Raw genomic sequence first — 19045 nt, forward strand, 5'->3', positions numbered from 1 at the left:
TACTACACCTTCTATACAGCGTGAAGCACAGACTCTCCTCATTATTACACCTTCTATATAGCTGGGGGGGGGGGGGGGGCTCTGTGCTCCTCATTACTACACCTTATATAAAGTGTGGAGTACAGATCCCCTCAATATTAGGCTTTCTATACAGCGTGGAGCACAGAGCCCCCCCATTATTACATCTTGTATACAGCATGGAGCACAGAGCCTCACATTATTACACCTATGCAGCGTGGCCTCTGTGCTCCACATTATAACACCTTCTATACAGCGTGGAGCACAGATCACCTCAATATTACACATTTTATACAGCGGAGCACAGAGCCCCCCATTATTACACCTTCTATACAGCGTGGAGCACAGAGCCCCATTATTACACCTTGTATACAGCGGGGAGCACAGACCCCAACATTGCTACACCTTATATACAGGGGGAGCTCTGTGATCCACATTATTACATCTTCTATACAGTGGGGGCTCTGCTCCACATTATTACACCTTCTATACAGTAGGAACACATGAGCCGTGCGCAGTGAACAAGCCTGTAGAGATGCGTTCACACCACCTTCTATACAGCGGAGCACAGATCCTCCCCATTATTACACTTTATATACAGCGTGGAGCACAGAGCCCACATTATTACACCTTGGATACATTGCGGAGCACAGAGCCTCCCATTATTACACCTTCTATACAGCGGGGGGCTCTGTGCTCCACATAATTACATCTTCTATACAGCAGAGCACAGAGCCCCCCATTATTAGACCTTCCTTACAGAGTGGAGCACAGATTCCCCCATTATTACACCTTCTATACAGCGTGAAGCACAGAGCCCCGATTATTACACCTTATATATGGCAGGCACGGTACCGCATAGGGAATGTGCCTCTGACTGCGGAGCCCCTTATGGAAGAAGCTAACCGGAAACACCGTGCAGTGCCTATTCCCCCCTCACACTACTCCCCCAGGTGATGCACTAATTGGGACGCCCAGCGGACCAACGGGAAGAGAGAGGAAGGGGCATCTGGCCACACCCACAAGGGTTAAATCCAGGTGCCGGGGTCAGTTCCTTCCTCTTTCTCCCCGGCTGACCCTCTGGAAGCAATTGTCCCACCCTCCCTCCCCTACATATTTACTAATGTTTATGTTGTTTAAAAAATGTTTTAATACTTGTAATCTAAAGCTGACGATAATAATACTGTTATTTTTAAGTCACAGCGGAAATGGAGGGAGGGGCGAAGCTTCGTAACCGCTCATTGGCTGGCCGCCGGTCGGTCGCAGACTGGGCCCACGGCTGTGAGCCAGTTGCGAAATTTAATTTGCCCCTCCCTGCTTATTAAATTAATAAACTGTGACCGACTAGTTCAACCCACCTAAGCCTGTTCGCGTTGTCTTTTCGGGATCGGTGGTAGGGGGGGAAAGGCACTAGTTACGACAAACGGGTCTCCGCAGTCCAGCGTGGAGCACAGAGCACCCCCCAATATTACACCTTGTATACAGCGTGGAGCACAGAGCACACATTATTACACCTTGTATACAGCGTGGAGAACAGACCCCCATTATTATACCTTATATACAGTGTGGAGCACAGATCCTAACATTACTACACCTTCTATACAGCGGGGGCTCTGTGATCCCCATTATTACAACTTCCATACAGCATGGAGCACAGAGCCAACATTATTACACCTTGTATATAGCGTGGAGCACAGAGCCCAACATTATTTCACCTTCTATGCAGCGGGGGGCTCTGTGCTCCACATTACACCTTATATACAGCGTGGAGTACAGATCCCCTCAATATTACACCTTCTATACAGTGAGGAGCACAGCCACCCATTATTACACCTTATATAAAGCATGGAGCACAGAGTCCCCCCATTATTACATCTTGTATACAGCATGGAGCACAGAGCCCCATTATTACACCTTGTATATATTGTGGAGCACAGAGCTGAACATTATTACACCTTATATACAGCAGAGCACAGAGTCCCTCCCATTATTACACCATGGAGCACACATTCCCCATTATTACACCTTGTATACAGCGTGGAGCACAGAGCCTCCCATTATTACACCTTGTATATAGCGTGGAGCACAGAGCCTAACATTTCACCTTCTATGCAGCGGGGCCTCTGTGCTCCACATTATTACACCTTCCATACAGCGTGTAGCACAAAGCCTCACATTATTACACCTTCTATACAGCGTGGAGCACAGAGCCCCCACCATTATTAAACCTTATGTTGGAGTCTGTGCTCCACGCTGTATATCATGGTGGGGGCTCTGTGCTCCACTTTACACCTTATATACAGTGTGGAGTACAGATCCCCTCAATATTACACCTTCTATACAGCGTGGAGCACAGAGCCCCCCCATTATTACACCATATATACAGTGTGGAGCACAGAGCCCCCCCCCCATTATTACATCTTATATACAGCGTGGAGCACAGAGCCTCATATTATTACACCTTCTATGCAGCGGGGCCTCTGTGTTCCACATTATTACACCTTCACCGTGGAGCACAGAGCCTCCACCATTATTACATCTTATATACAGGGAGGACTCTGCTCCATATTATTACATCTATATAGCATCGAGCACAGATCCCCTCAATATTACACTTTCTATACAGCGGAGCACAAAGCCCCCCCCAGTATTACACTTTATATACAGCGTGGAGCACAGATCTCCTCAACATTACACATTCTATACATCGTGGAGCACAGAGCCCCCACCATTAAACCTTATATATAGCGGGGGCTCTGTTCTCCACATTACTACATCTTCTTTACAGCGTGGAGCACAGAGCCCCCATTATTACTCTGTGTATACAGCAGGGAATAAAGAGCCTAACATTATTTACACCTTCTATACAGCGGGGGGGCTCTGTGATCCACATTATTGCATGTTCTATACAGCGGAGCACAGAGCCTCCCATTATTATACCTTATACAGCATGGAGCACAGATTCCCTTATTACACCTTCTGTACAGCGTGGAGCAGACATTCCTCCTCATTATTACACCTTCTATACTGAGTGGAGCACAGATCCTCTCAATACTGCACCTTCTATACAGAGTGGAGCACAGAGCCTCCTATTACACCTATGCAGCGTGGAGTACAGAGCTCCCCCATTACTACACCATATACAAGCGTGGAGCACAGACCCCCTATTTTCACACCTTATATACAGCATGGAGCACCGAGCCCCGATTATTACACCTTGTATACGGCGTGGAGCACACACCCATTATGACACCTTGTATACACCGTAGAGCACAGAGCCACCCCATTATTACGCCTTCTATACAGTGGAGTACAGAGCCTCACATTATTACACCTTCTATACAGCGTGGCGCACATAGCCTCACATTATTGCACCTTCTATACAGCGGGGGGCTCTATGCTCCACATTATTACACCTTCTATACAGCGTGGCGCACACAGCCTCACATTATTGCACCTTCTATACATCATGGAACACAGTGCCCCCATTATTACACCTTGTAAACAGTAGGGGGGGGGTATGGGCTCTGTGATCCAAATTACTACACCTATACAGCGTGGAGCACAGATCCTTCCCCATTATTACACCTTCTACACAGGGTGGAGCACAGAGCCCCCAATTATTACCCCTTGTATACAGCGTGGAGTACAGAGCCTCACGTCATTACACCTTCTATGCAGCGGGGGGGCTCTGTGCTCCACATCATCACACCCTCTATACAGCATGGAGCACAGACCTCATTACACCTTCTATAGAGCGTGGAGCACAGATCCCCTCAATATTACACCTTATAAAAAGAGCAGCACGCAGTCCCCCCCCCACCATTATTATACTTTCTATACAGCGGGGGGCTCTGTGATCCACATTATTACACCTTTTATACAGCGTGGAGCACAGATCCCCCCCACTATTACACCTTGTATAGAGTGTGGAGCACAAAGCCTCCCATTATTACACCTATACAGTGCGGAGCACAGAGCCCTCCATTACTACACCTTCCATACAGCGTGCAGCACAGAGCCCTCCATTACTACACCTTATATATAGCGTGGAAAACAGAGCCCCCCAAAATTACACCTATACAGAGCAGCACAGAGCCCACCATTACTACACCTATACAGCGGGGGGCTCTGTGCTCCACATTATTACACCTTTTATACAGCGTGGAGCACAGAGCACCCAATTATTACACCTATACAGAGTGGAGCACAGAGCCTCCCCAATATTACACCTTCTATACAGCATGGGGCAGAGTCCTCCATTATTACACCTTTTTGCAGAGTGGAGCACAGAGCTCCCCATTATTATACCTTCTATACAGTGTGGAGCACAGACCCTCATTATTACACCTTCTATAAAGCGTGGAGCAGAGTCCCAAATATTACACCTTCTATACAGCCGGGAGCACAGAGTCCCCCCCCCATTATTACACCTTCTATACAGCATGGAGCACACAGCCTCACTTTATTACACCCTCTATACAGCGGGAAACTCTGTGCTCCACATTAGCACACCCTCTATACAGCATGGAGCACAGACCATCCTCATTATTACACCTATACAGCGTGGAGCACAGATCCCCTCAATATTACACCTTCTACACAGCGGAGGACAAAGCCTCCCATTAATACACTTTCTATGCAGCGGAGCACAGATCCCCATTATTACATCTTCTATACATCCTGGAGCAGAGCCTCCACCATTATTAAACCTTATATACAGCGGGGGGGCTCTGTGCTCCACATCATTACACCTTTTATACAGTGTGGAGCACAGAGCCCCTATTACACCTTCTATACAGAGTGGAGCACAGAGCCTCACATTATCACACCTTATATACACTTATATATAGCTTGGGGTTCTGTGCTCCACATTATTACACCTTCTAAACAGCGAGGAACACAGAGTCCCCCCCCCCCCCAATATTTGACCTTATATACAGTGTGGAGCTCATTGTTTCAACAAGCTAGGTCAATAGGTCATTAGCTATCAGATGGCAGCAACAGCCATTCATCAATTAGCAAACAACAACAACTCATCCTACAAGAGAACACCATGAAAATCAGTAAAATATTAATACAAAAAATGATCCCCACGTACCATATCCCACCATCACAACTACTCCCCCCTCTTAAGTGAGCATGCCATAAGGTCTACACAGACTTCTGGCCTGCTCACTTTAGTCCACTTTGCTCCACTGTTTAGTTTCTTGTACAGTGGCAGGGGTTGCAATAATCATGAGCACTTGTCCTTCCAAAAATTTCCGGGTCCTGGTTTTACTGTCATGCCATGTTTTTTTTTGTTTTGTTTTTTTAAACTTGACTGGGCATTTGCTGATGTTCATTAGCCAAGATAGCTAGCTGGGCGAGAGTCTGAACTCCAGAACGTAGAGAATGATGGGCGTTCCAATGTCTGCGATATCTCCCACCAATTGTTCTTTCAGAAGAGTGAGCCCCACGGACCTTCTGGCCAAACAGATTACACCCCTGTGAGAACCGGATGTCGTGGTGCTTGATGGGCCTGTAGTCGGGTGACTGCTTCCACAAAATGACCCTAACTCCCCAATTTCATTTCCAAGGACGATATCTGCAGGAAGTCCACCCATGACTCCAATCCAAAGCTCACTGTATAGGTTTGCGGACACCCCCACCGCTAAGACAATGGGAATTCCCAGGCCCTGGTTAATTGCCTCATGTCGAACCATACGGGGGTCAGAGTCAGGAATGCCCCAGTGTCTCTAAATCCCGACAAATTATATCCATCAATTAAGACATCCTGCAGGTGGCGTTGCCGTTGCTCTGCATTTCTGAGGGACAAAGGCCAGGGTCTCCGGGAGTGGTGTCTATGGTGCTCGGGTTGGTGGTCCTCTCAGGTGGGGGTGGAGGTAAGTCTTCCTCAGGCAGGATGGAGTGCACAAGATGCACTGGACGAGGTGGGGCTCCCTCCGAAGCCTTAAGGTTACCCACACCCATAACATCTCTCAGTGATATCCCCAGGTCGTGGTCAGAATTGTTGGTGCCCAGGATTGTGAAGCGCAATTTTCATCGGCCTGCAGCTGGGTGGAAGGGCAGATACAGTCTGAGGGGGCCAGGGAGTGGCAGCAGGCTGTGGTTTATTATCCATAAGCCTCCTCAATTGCAGTCAAATAGTAAGGGCCTCAACGGCCAGGGCTGGAGCTCTATCCACAGTGTGCGCTCCCAGACCCATTCCTGTAATTCTGCAGGGCACTTAGCAAAAAGCCGGATTACTTACCGGTAATGCTCTTTTAATGAGTCCACGACAGCACCCCACATGAGAGAGAGGGATCCGCCCCATAGGAACAGGAAACCTACAGAATAAAAGGAGGCGGTCCCCTCTCCTCCTCAGTTTAGTTTACAGAGTATAAAAAGGGAACCACAAAAGCTTTAGTATAAATTCTTATTCAGCAACATAATTATCTTAAACTCTATACAACCATTATTTGTGAGCTTAAAAGAAAGAAACTGTGCATAATTAGGGAGGGTAGTAAATGGGTGCTGTCGTGGACTCATTAAAAGAGCATTACCGGTAAGTAATACGGCTTTTTACCCTTCGCCACGACAGCACCCCACATGAGAGATTTTCAGAGAGTCATTATTTGGGTGGGATTACTGTACTAAGAACAGCTCTACCAAAGGTCAGATCAGAAGATGTAGATAGATCGAGTCTATAATGGTTGTAAAAGGTGTAGACCAGGTTGCGGCCTTACATATTAAATGGATCGGTACATCTGCTTGTTCCGCCCAGGAGGAAGCCATGGCTCGTGTTGAGTGCGCTTTAATACCCACTGGAGGAATCTCGCCTTTTGACGTATAGGCCAAGCAGATAGCCTCTCTGATCCACCGAGATATGGTAGCTCTTGTGACCCCATGTCCTTTCTTGTGGCCCTGAAAGGAGACAAACAGAGCCCTACTCTGCCTCCCTGTCTGAGACCTCTCTATGTACGTCAGGATGGCTCTTCTGACATCTAAGGTGTGGAACTTATGTTGTTCTGGAGTTATAGGTGAATCAAAAAAGGAAGGGAGAACTATCTCCTGTGATCTGTGGTAGGTGGATGCTACCTTAGGGAGGTATGAGGGGTCTGGTTTTAGGACTATCCGATCATGAAATAGCAGTAAGAAGGGTGGGTCTACTGATAGGGCCTGGATGTCGCTAACCCTTCTAGCTGAGGTTAGGGCTACCAATAGGGCTACTTTATATGTTAGGATGTTTAAAGGTATGGAATCTAGTGGCTCAAAGGGGGAGCTTGTTAAGGCCTCTAGTACTAGATTTAAATCCCACGGAGGTAGACGGGGAATATGGACCGGTTTGCTACGTTCACACGATTTTATAAATCTGGAGATCCACCTTTTAGCTGCTATATTGCATCCATATAGGGCTCCTAATGCCGAGACCTGAACTCTTAAGGTATTTACTGATAACCCTAACTCTCGGCCTTTTTGCAAGAACTCTAGAATAGGAGTGACTGGAACTTGCTTAGTGAACGGTACTGTGTAAAAATCCAAAAACTTATTCCATACCCTACTATATATTAGGGTGGTAGATCTTTTCCTGCTCAGTAAAAGGGTGTTTACTAGTTCTACCGAGAACCCTCTTGAACTTAATAGCTGCCTCTCAAATTCCACGCCGTCAAGTGAAGACCTTTCACTTGCGGGTGGAAAAAGGGGCCCTGGGACAGCAGCTCCTTGTCTGATGGGAGAATCCATGGGTCGCATAGGCACATGGTCTGGAGACAAGAGAACCATGGTCTTTTCGGCCAGAACGGTGCAATGAGGATCACTCTTGCTTGTTCCCTCCTGATTTTTCTGATCACTAGTGGAATCAGAGACATCGGAGGAAAGTCGTATGCCAGTCCGAACTTCCAAGGATGGTGGAGAGAGTCCAACATATCTGGGTGATCCATGTAGTGCAGGGAAGCGAACCTTTTTACTTGCCAATTGTCTCTTGTGGCAAACAGGTCTATTTGTGGTATCCCCCATGATTCTGTTATCATTTTGAATATGGATTTGTTTAAGGTCCATTCCCCTTGACGTAACTCGTTTCGACTCAGGTAGTCTGCCCTGATGTTCTCTACCCCTCTGATGTGTAGGGCTGTTAGGGACGCGAGATGAATCTCTGCTAGTTGGAAGATGTCTGCTGCTATGGTCATCAGACTTCCTGACCGTGTACCACCTTGACGGTTCACATATGTCACTGCGGTGGAATTGTCCGAGTAAATTCTGTATGTGCTCCTTGAATCTGTGGAGGAAAATGATTTAAGGCATATTCTACAGCTTTTAACTCTTTCCAATTGGAAGAACATGTCAATTCTGCCTGGTCCAAAGTATCTTGGGCCAGACTATCTTCCATGTGTGCACCCCACCCAATAGGGCTGGCGTCGGTGGTAATTATGATAAAGGATTTATTATCCACGGTACACCTCTTGAAAGGTGTTCCATATCTAGCCACCAGGATAGAGATTCTAAGACATCTTTGCAAAGAGTTAATTTACTTTCCAGACGTCCTTCTTTTCCCTGAGCCGACAATACTTCATACTGTAATTGGCGGGTATGAAATTGTGCCCACGGTACAGCTGGGATACATGAGGATAATGATCCCAGTAAGGACATGGCTTTTCTTAGTGTCATGTAGGGGTTGTCCATTGCCTCTGATACCTTTGATTGTATAGTCAGTCTTTTTGACTGAGGAAGGAAGCATTTCTGACTTACGGAGTCTAGCTGGATTCCTAGAAATGTTTGGACGTTTTCTGGATTCAGCCTGGACTTTTCGAAGTTGACGATCCAACCTAACTCCTGTAGGGACGAGATCGTATTAGATAAACGAGTTTTACACTGAAGTATAGAGTTTCCTACTACTAGAAAATCATCTAGGTAGGGTATTATCAAAGTGTCCCGTTGGCGTAGATGAGCCATCACTTCTAGTATCACTTTAGTGAAGATGCGGGGAGCCATAGAAAGCCCGAATGGCATTGCTACGTATTGAAAGTGACGAACCTGTCCCTCCAGGATGACTGCTACCCTTAGGTACTGCTGATGTTCGGCATGTATGGGAAGATGATAGTAGGCATCTTTTAGGTCTATCCCGGCCATGACACACCTAGGGAATAAGAGTTTTATGGTAGAACTAATGGATTCCATTTTGAAGGTATGATTATGCAGAAAGGAATTTAGTTTTTTGAGATTTATGATGGTTCTGAACGAACCATCTGGTTTATTGATCAAGAATAAAAGGGAATAGAATCCTCTCCCTTCTTGATCCTGGGGAACTTCTATCAGGACTTTAGATAGAGATAGGATCTCTGATTCCAGAGCCCTTTGTTGATCTCGTCCTTTTGGTGATGTTACTATAAAAGAATCCCAAGGGATTCGATCGAACTCCAACTTTAGGCCGTATTGCACAATGTCCAGAATCCATTGGCTAGATGTTATTTGTTCCCATTTGGGAAGGAAAAATCTTAATCTGCCACCCACTTCATGGTTAGCGGTATTTGTTACGTTTTGGGTTATGGGATCCGCTAAAAAAAGGCACCTTTTTGCTTCGGATCTTTCGTCTCCCATCGCTCCCTTTGTGCGAACGGTTTGTTCCTGGTAAAGGGGCGTCTTCTGAAAGCTCTCCTGTAAGACAGAAGATATTGGTTAGGGAAGCCTTTCTTCCTTTCTCCTGCTTTATTTAGGAGTTCATCCAACGTCTTCCCAAAAAGGAACTCACCCTGGCAGGGGATCGCACAAAGTTTTGCTTTTGCCTGTGTGTCCCCTTTCCAGTTTAACCAGAGTGCTCGCCGGGCTGTGTTCACTAGGCCGGCTGACCTGGCTGCTAGGCGTAGCGAATCCACGGAGGCATCAGCCAGGAATGCTACTGCTTCTTTAATTAGAGGGAATTTCGGCAAGATTGACTCTCTCGAAGTTCTACCTCTAATCTGTTCCTCCAGTTGTTCCATCCACACTAGCAGCGACCTTGCAGTGCAGGTACTGGATATAGTGGGCCTGAAAGCCCCCGTGTTAGCTTCCCACGATCTCTTTAGTAAGGCTTCTGCTTTACGGTCCAGCGGGTCTGTCAGGACCCCTGAATCCTCAACTGGTAAGACCGACTGCTTGGTTGTGGAGGCTACTGCGGCATCAACCTTTGGTACTTTTGACCAGGAATTCAGCTCCTCGTCGCTGAAGGGATAGAGTCTTTTAGAGGATGATGGTAGGAAACCTCTTGTGTTTTGCTTATCCCATTCTTTTTTAATAATTTCTTTAATAGTTGGAATGACAGGGAAGGATCTACGTTTTTTCTGTCCTAACCCCGCAAACATTATGTCTTGAGCTGATTTCTTCCCCTTTTTGTCTGAGCACCCCATCGTGCTCCTGACAGATTTCACTAAGTTGTCTACACTGCTATTGGGTAGACAAAGTCCACCTTCAGTTTCGGATGAACTCAGCTGAGATCCTGATTCGTCCGAGGATCTATGTACATCCTCTGACTCTGAGGTTACTGGAGATCGGGACCTGCTAGGTTGACGGGTACTGGTGCTACTTGTATGCGCCAAACCCTGCATCTCTTCCCGGATTATGGCTCTGACATCAGATGGAGTCATTATGTTCTCCTGCCGCAATGTTTGCATGATACATTCTGAACACAATCTCTTAGCATAATCATCCGGGAGGGGCTGCGTACATAAAGCACATTCTTTGTGCTTGGACTTGTGTGTCCGTTTCTTAGTCTAGAGGAAGGGATACAGGAGGAACATATATCAGCATATAGGAAGAGACTTTTTTTTTTTTTTTTAAACTCACCCAGTGAAGCTGACAGGTACCGGTTCTGGAGGCGGATTCTGTTTGGTGGTAGATCTCTTTTCTGGAGGTCGACCACCACTTTTTGTGCTGCTCCTATCGCTTCTCTCCTTGCTGGGAGAACGCTGTTCTGCTGCAGGCAGGTGCGCTTCGTCGGCCGGTGAAGCCATCTCACACACACTGGTCTGACGCCATCGCCGCTTTTTAAATTTGGCGCCGAATCTCCTGCCTCCCCGGACCAACCCGGAAGTGCTCCAGCGACTTCCGGGTTAGACACGCCGCTCTCACTCACCATGCGGCGGCCAGAGGTATTAAGCTGGCCGCTGCAGCGCGCGTGTCCTCATGGTGCCGGGCGGACCCACGGTGACCGGACCCGGACCACGGATGTTTGGCCAGACGAGGGGGGAGGCTGCAAGCAGGGGCTCCCCCGCCGCTGCTTCTGGAACCGCAGCCCCTGCCGCTCCCACAGAGACCGACGCAGGCGGGTGCATGGCCCAGGGATCCTCTTCATCTGTAGGTAAGCAGGGATTCCTATAGGAACAGGAAACCTAAACTGAGGAGGAGAGGGGACCGCCTCCTTTTATTCTGTAGGTTTCCTGTTCCTATGGGGCGGATCCCTCTCTCTCATGTGGGGTGCTGTCGTGGCGAAGGGTAAAAAATTGTTCTATAAAAGGAACACCTGTATAACATCTTCCACAGTAAAGGAGTTTTCTACTTCCAGCCATCTCAGACATGCCTGGGACATCTTATGAGCATACATCCTAAACGACCTCCCCATGGTGCATAGGAGGTCTCGGAACACAGCTCTATGGGAGTCTGGGGTGATGGCATGGTAATCCAGGATAGTCCGCTTTACAATGTTATAATCACAGTTTCGCTGGGATTCAATGGTTCGGTAAGCCTCGGCTGCACTTCTGATCAGGAGTCCCACTAATACGCATCCAATCACAGTGGGGTCCTTCCATCACAGCACACTGCTGCTCAATGTCCTTGAATAACCCCTCCACATCTCCAGAAGCCTCATCAAATGGCTTTAAGTCAGTCCAAGTGATACGTACAGGCTCCCGGATCGTGGTGGTTACACACCACATTGCATTACTCACTCTTTCGATCTACATCGCTTCTTGTCTCCACTGTGCTCGGCGAGCAGCCTCCTCCTTATACTCCTGAGTGATGCCTGGACCCAGAACCGCCATATTTTCTTCGTACCACACCACCCACTGACTTTTTGGTGTGGGGGTCCTCGTCTCCAGTGCTCGTCCTTCAGACATATGGGAGGAGGTGGCCGGGCTAGCACCCACCAGTAGGTAAATTAAGGCTTCTTTAGTCAGTCCCTGGTAGTTCAGGCCCAGGTCTCTGGCTCTCTCCTGTAAACAGTCCAATTTCTGTACTCACTCTGAGTGGTTCTCCATTTGGTCACGCTCTGTTAATCCCACTGCTTGCCACCAGTTGTCACGGGGGTCCTTCTCCGGTATCATACAATCAACAGAGCAAGAGAAGAGTGAACAATCCCAAAACCTATATTTAGGCAAAAATATGAAAGGTTCATATACGATCCACCACACAAAGGATAAGATAGTCCAGAACCCGAATGCAGTTCAGTAAGAGGATAAAGGCCTAGGAGATGAGAGTCCAACAATCTAGCAGACAGAGGATAAAATAGTCCATATACTCTTCTTTCTCTCTGAGGTGCTGTGTTCACATCATAGTTCCACACACAATCTGAGATTTTGTCTCACCTCAATGATATTTTATAAGTTCCCCTCCTCATTCACAGGACAGGGGGGTAGGTTGCAGGGGCTCATTGTTTCAACAAGCTAGGTCAATCAGTCATTAGCATATTCGCAAACAATACAGTACTTTGGGGGCAGATATCAGATGGCAGCAACAGCCATTCATCAATTAGCAAATAACATCCTACAAGAAAACACCATGAAAATAAGTAAAAAATGTTAATACAAACAAAATGATATTCACATACCATATCCAAGCTGCATATAAGGGGTAATATTGGGGACGCTGTGCTCCATGCTGTATGGAAGGTGTAGAATTGGGGGGCGGGGGGGGGGGGATCTGTGCTCTTCGCTATATAGAAGGTGTAAAAATGTGGAGCACAGAGAACCCAGCTGTATAGAAGGTGTAATAATGGGGGGCTCTGTGCTCCACGTTGTATATAAGGTGTAATAATGGGGGCTCTGTGCTCCACGTTGTATATAAGGTGTAATAATGGGGGCTCTGTGCTCCACGCTGTATAGAAGGTGTAATGGTGTGGAGCACAGAGCTCCCCGCTGTATAGAAGGTGTAATAATGCTCCACGATGTATTGAAGGTGAAATAATTGGGGGGGGGGGGGGGGGTCTGTGCTCCATGCTGTATAGAAGGTGTAATAATGGGAGGCTCTGTGCTCCACGCTGTATATAAGGTGTAATGTGGAGCACAGAGCCCCCCCGCTGTATAGAGGGTTAACAATGGGGGTCTCTGTGCTCCACAAAGTATAGAGGTTGTAATAATGGGGGGGGGGATTCTGTGCTCCACGCTGTATGGAAGGTGCAATAATGTGGAGCACAAAGCCCCCCTGTACAGAAAATGTAACAATGGGGGAGCTCTGTGCTCCACGCTGTATAGAGGGTGTAATAATGTGGAGCACAGAGCCCCCCGCTGTCTAAAAGGTTAAACAATGGGGGGCTTTATGCTCCATGATGTATAGAAAGTGTAATAATGGGGGGGGGGGGGGCTGTGTGCTCCAAGCCGTATAGAAGGTGTAATAATGTGGAGCACAGAGCCCCCTGCTGTATAGAAGGTTTGACAATGTGGGGCTCTGTGCTACATGCTGTATAGAAGGTGTAATAATAGGGGGCTCTGTGCTCCACGATGTAAGTAAGGCATAATATTGGGGGGTTCTGTTCTCCACGCTGTATAGAAGGTGTAATAATAGGGGGCTCTGTGCCACACGCTGTATACAAGGTGCAATAATGGGGGGGCTCGGTGCTCCACGCTGTATAGAAGGTGCAATAATGTAGAGCACAAAGCCCCCCCGTACAGAAAACGTAAATAACGCTGTATAGGTGTAATAATGGGAGGCTCTGTGCTCCATGTTGTATAGAAGGTTTAATGTGGAGCAGAGAGCCCCCCCCCCCGCTATACAAAAAGTGTAATAATGGTGGGGCTCTGATCCATGCTGTATAGGAGGTATAATAATGGGAGGCTCTGTGCATCACACTGTATAGAAGGTGTAATAATGGGAGGCACTGTGCTTCATGCTTTATAGGAGGTGTAATGATGTGGAGCACAGAGCCCCATGCTGTATAGAAGGTGTAATAATGGGGGGCTCTCTGCTCCTTGTTGTACATAAGGTGTAATAATTCGTGGCCATGTGTTCCACACTGTATATAAAATGTAATAAAGGGAGGCTCTGTGCTCAACGCTCTATAGAAGGTGTAATCATGGAGGGCTCTGTGCTCCACGCTGTATAGAAGGTCTAATAATGGGAGGCTCTGTTCTCCACGCTGTATAGAAGGTGTAACAATGGGGGGCTCTGTGCCACATGCTGTATATAGTGTGAAATAATGGGGAGCTCTGTTCTTCACGCTGTATACAAGGTGTAATAATGGTGGGCCCAGTGCTCCATGCTGTATGCAAGGTGTAATAATGGGGGGGGAACGACTGTGCTCTGCTGTATAGAATATTTAATAGTCGGAGGACTGTGCTAGACGCTGTATAGAAAGAGTAATAATGGAAGGTTCTTGTGCACCACACTGTATAGAAGGTGTAATAATGGGTGGAGCTCTGTGCGCCACTTTGTATAGAATGTGTATTAATGGGGGGGCTCTGCTCCATGCTGTATAGAAGGTGTACTGGGGGGCTCTGTGCTCTACGCTGTATAGAAGGTAGGTAATAATGAGGGTGGGGGCTCTGTGCTCCATGCTGTATAGAAAGTGTAATAATGGGGGGGGGGACTCTGTGCTCCACGCTGTATAGAAGGTGTAATAATGTGGAGCACAGAACCCCCCCCCTGCTGTACAGAAAGTGTAATAATGGGGGGGGGGGGGGGGTCTGTGCTCCACGCTGTATAGAAGGTGTAATAATGGGGGGTTCTGTGCTCCATGCTGTGCAGATGGTGTATTGTTGAGTGGATTTGTGCTCCACGCTCTAAATAAGTTGTAATTATGGGGGGTGTGATGGTGGGATATGGTATGTGAATATCATTTTGTATGTATTAATATTTTACTGATTTTCATGGTGTTCTCTTACAGCATGGTGGCTCAGTGGTTGGCACTTCAGCCTTGCAGCGCTGGGTACAAATCCCACCAAGGACAACATCTGCAAGGAGTTTGCATTTTCTCCCCGTCTTTGCGTGGGTTTCCTCACACATTCCTAAAACATACTGATAGGGATTCCAGATTGTGAGCTCCATCGGGGAAAGGGGTGATGTGTGCAAACTGTAAAGCGCTGCCCGAGTATGTTAGTGCTACATAAAAATAGATAATTATTATTATTAGGATGAGTTATTTGCCAATTGATGAATGGCTGTTTTTGCCATTTGATACCTTACCCCCCCCTTCCCCGAGATCAAAAGAATCAGACGTATAAAACCCACCTCTGATTATTCTCTTCCTCCAAACATCTGCAATTGAGGGAAGAGTCAGGATCCCCCATACTCGTAGACAGGACCCCTGCCTGGGCCGTCACTAACAACATGGCTGACATGGGGACATTACAGTGTCCACAGGTTGGGTGGACAAAGTTATTCACAGCTGGACACCATCATAGCCGCCAAGGAACTGAGCAAAGATCCATCAACAGCAACTTGCTGACGGTTTCCAGACACTGAATTCTGCATTTCACGGATTAAAAGAAAAAAAAACCCCATAGATAACATCTACGGAAGATATCGGAGTCTGCTCCATCCATGCCGTCTCCGTACGTCATGTGACCAGCGGGCGGACGCCGCAGTTTGGGGGTGCTGCGCTTTAGTCACTGATCAACAGGGGAAAATACAAACGTTCCAGGATGGAACCCAAATTGTAACAAAGTAAAACTTTTTTTTTTAAAGAGACAGTGCATCAAAATTAAGAGAAATTCTGTGACTCGTTAGTGCTGGAAGGGTTAACAGTACAGCGAGGTCCGCCATGTGTGGCCCTCACCTGGGTGATGATGGTGCTGTGCAGCCAGCTCTGACTCCGGGGCTCCCAGCCTTCGGGGCAGCTGCTGCCATTGCGGAGTGTGGCCCCCGGGCTGCTGCTGCTGTTGTCGCCTCCGCAGGGGCCCCCGCTCTCCCCGTGGCACTGGTACTCCGGGACGCTGGTGTACAGGACGTCCGAGGAGAAGCCCAGAGACACGAACACATTGGGCAGCCAAGAGGCGGCGGCCACCAGCCGGGTGTAGCGTCCGAAGCCGCCGGCCAAGGGCCACACTTTCCCGTCAAAGTCCATGAAGCCGACAACAGCGGAGACCGGAAAAAGCCGAAGACTGAGGAGAGAGACGAGAGCGGCGGCGTCCACAGATGCAGGTGTCTGCGAACGACTGACAGGAACAAAGGCGGCGCCACGTCCTCTTGTAACACACCAGAAACCAATCACGGCGCAGCTGGCATCCTCAAACCTGCGCTACACATGAAAGCTGCAATCTGATTGGTTGTTAGGGGCCTGCAATACGTTGTCACCATTCCTGCAGACTTCTGTAGTGGGGCAGTTCACATAGGAAGTCTGTCATGGACGCTCAGGGCCCCGGCTCCTGGGGTGAGGGGTCGTCCGTCCCAGGGGCACTCCTCGCTGTCCATTTTCCGCTCCAAACAGCTGTATCCGGAGCTTATTCTCCGCAGCACGAGCTGGAGATTTCAGAGTCATGTAACGTTTTTTATCTCCTTGTAGTCTATGCTGTTTTGATGGATCAAAGTAACCATTAAACAAGGGAGTCCGACATTTTTATTTTTGCTAGTTTGGCCCTCACAGTCCAAGATAAATATGTGATGTTATATTGGGTCACACACACAGTGATATAAAATTCTTATTATTTTAGGCTTTATTAAACCTTCCTATTATAGGAACTTTTATATTTTATTAATATATGTTACATTATTTCCTCAGTTCTCCAGGGGGCAGAGCCAGCATTAGGGGCAGGCAGACTGGGCAGCTGCCTAGGGACCCCACTACACCAGGGGAACAAGGCCAGCATTAGGCAGCTGCCCAGTCTGCCTGCCCCTAGGGCCCCCACTACTCTATGAGGCAGGGCCAGCATTTGGGGCAGGCAGACTTGGCAGCTGCCTAGGGCCTCCACTACCCAGGAATGCAATCACCCAATTATAGTAGGTCCAGTGGGACACCATCAGCCCCCTATTTACAAACAATGCCATCACAATCATGGCATCTAAGGGGGTTCAGGGGACCCCAATACAAAAGCTCCAACGAGGCCCCAATTATTGCAAATCTTCTATAGTATTGGCCTTTTCATATAAGTCAAAGATACTTTTGGGGCCCCTTAGGCTCCAGCTGCGATTGAAACCCCTGCACCTATCATAGTTATGCCCCTGTAAGGGCCACAGAGAAAACAGGCCCCTTGCAGTCCAATAGCCCATCATAATGCACAGTTGCACCTGTTTTTGAGATGGTAGGGGACCCTTACCTCCTGGGCCCTTGTGTGGCTACAGCAATGATATGTCCGCCCCTATATTTGTGGCTAAAAAACATTTTTGCAATCCGGCTTCATTACAAAGCTTGCACAGTTTGGCTTCATCGATGCCCTTTATTTCCCACATTTTATTTTAATGTGGTCATAAATCAGCCGATTGGAGCTCAGAAAAAGACAGATAAGAGAGTCACAAACTTACCGGTCAGACCGTGGGCACTGGTATCCGGGCATCTTCCTGTAGCACAGCCTATACAGGCAAATGGTGCTACATTGTCTAGGAAACCCAATGGCAGAAATGATTTTTAGCTGCAATTATATAACATGTATTTAAGTAAAAAAAATAAAATAAAAATTTAACTGAATCATGGCCAATAGCGGAGGCATCCTGTGAAAAATGTAACCTGCGTAGCGATCATCATGAAGGCGCAAACAACCCCTCTCCCCCCCCCCCTCCTACCAGCGATATCTGGGGCTTCCTTGCTGATAGACTCCTATTATTGTTTGCCGGAAACATAAACCAAGTCTTCAGATTACAACCACAGCTGCAAATTTTAAAACATTACTCAGATTAAAAAACCTTTTAAGGGAATGTTCAGAAAATGACCTAATGTGAATGGTGGATCCTGTGTTATCTACTGTATATAGAGGTGTTATCAGTCATTGTACAGGAGGGGGAGGAGGTGAGCTGTGACATCACCTATTGTGAATGGTGGATCCTGTGTTATCTACTGTATACAGAGGCGTTATCAGTCATTGTACAGGAGGGGGAGGAGGTGAGCTGTGACATCACCTATTGTGGATCCTGTGTTATCTACTGTATATAGAGGTGTTATCAGTCATTGTACAGGAGGAGGAGGTGAGCTTTGACATCACCTATTGTGAATGGTGGATCCTGTGTTATATGCTGTATATAGAGGTGTTATCAGTCATTGTACAGGAGGAGGAGGTGAGCTGTGACATCACCTATTGTGAATGGTGGATCCTGTGTTATCTACTGTATATAGAGGTATTATCGGTCATTGTACAGGAGGAGGTGGTGAGCTGTGACATCACCTATTGTGAATGGTGGATCCTGTGTTATCTACTGTATACAGAAGTGATATCAGTCATTGTACAGGAGGAGGTGAGCTGTGACATCACCTATTGTGGATGGCGGATCATGTGTTATCTGTTGTTAACATGACAGTTACTAACATACAGTATAACAAAAAGGAGACCAGTGAACCAAGGAGGATGATATAAGATCTGCGCACATTATAGTGGGAGGTCTGTGTATGACTTTTTTCAGCCCTTCCTTAAATCTTTAATAGTTTATCCAGGTTCATCATCTGCATTGATAATGGGCGGAGGGCAGTTTGTACTGGCAGAATATAGTGTCCAGCAGATTCTAGATAAAGAGTAGATACCACCATGACCTGGCGCTGTGTAGCGTCTCGTGCATGGCGCTTGTGCTGCCTCATGGTACCACTGCAGAATGTACAATATAGTTTAAGTTTACGGATCATACAAGAAGAATGTGCATGTGCGTATTATATACAGTGAAGTCATGGCCAAAAGCTTTTTTCCCAGAAAATTATTGCCATTGTACGTTTAGTTATACACGTTTA

At 47.4% G+C, this 19045-nt stretch overlaps 1 protein-coding gene across 3 annotated transcripts in view; it reads right to left on the reverse strand.

Moving 5' to 3' along the window:
• Positions 1-16462, reverse strand: part of SLC22A31 (solute carrier family 22 member 31) — a 38035-nt gene extending 21573 nt beyond the window's left edge. Inside the window, exon 1 of one of the 3 annotated variants that reach the window (XR_013221660.1) lies at positions 15956-16462. Coding sequence is in view for 1 of the 3 variants with exons in the window: in XM_077288435.1 (XP_077144550.1) it covers positions 15956-16243 (288 nt within the window). In the remaining 2 variants the exon portion in view is untranslated. The remainder of the gene's footprint in view (positions 1-15955) is intronic. The other 2 variants (XR_013221661.1, XM_077288435.1) reach the window with 2 other exon arrangements.
• Positions 16463-19045: the final 2583 nt, after the last annotated feature.

This window comes from Ranitomeya variabilis, chromosome 2 (genome assembly GCF_051348905.1).
Source record: "Ranitomeya variabilis isolate aRanVar5 chromosome 2, aRanVar5.hap1, whole genome shotgun sequence".
In the NCBI taxonomy this organism is placed as follows: Eukaryota; Metazoa; Chordata; class Amphibia; order Anura; family Dendrobatidae; genus Ranitomeya; species Ranitomeya variabilis.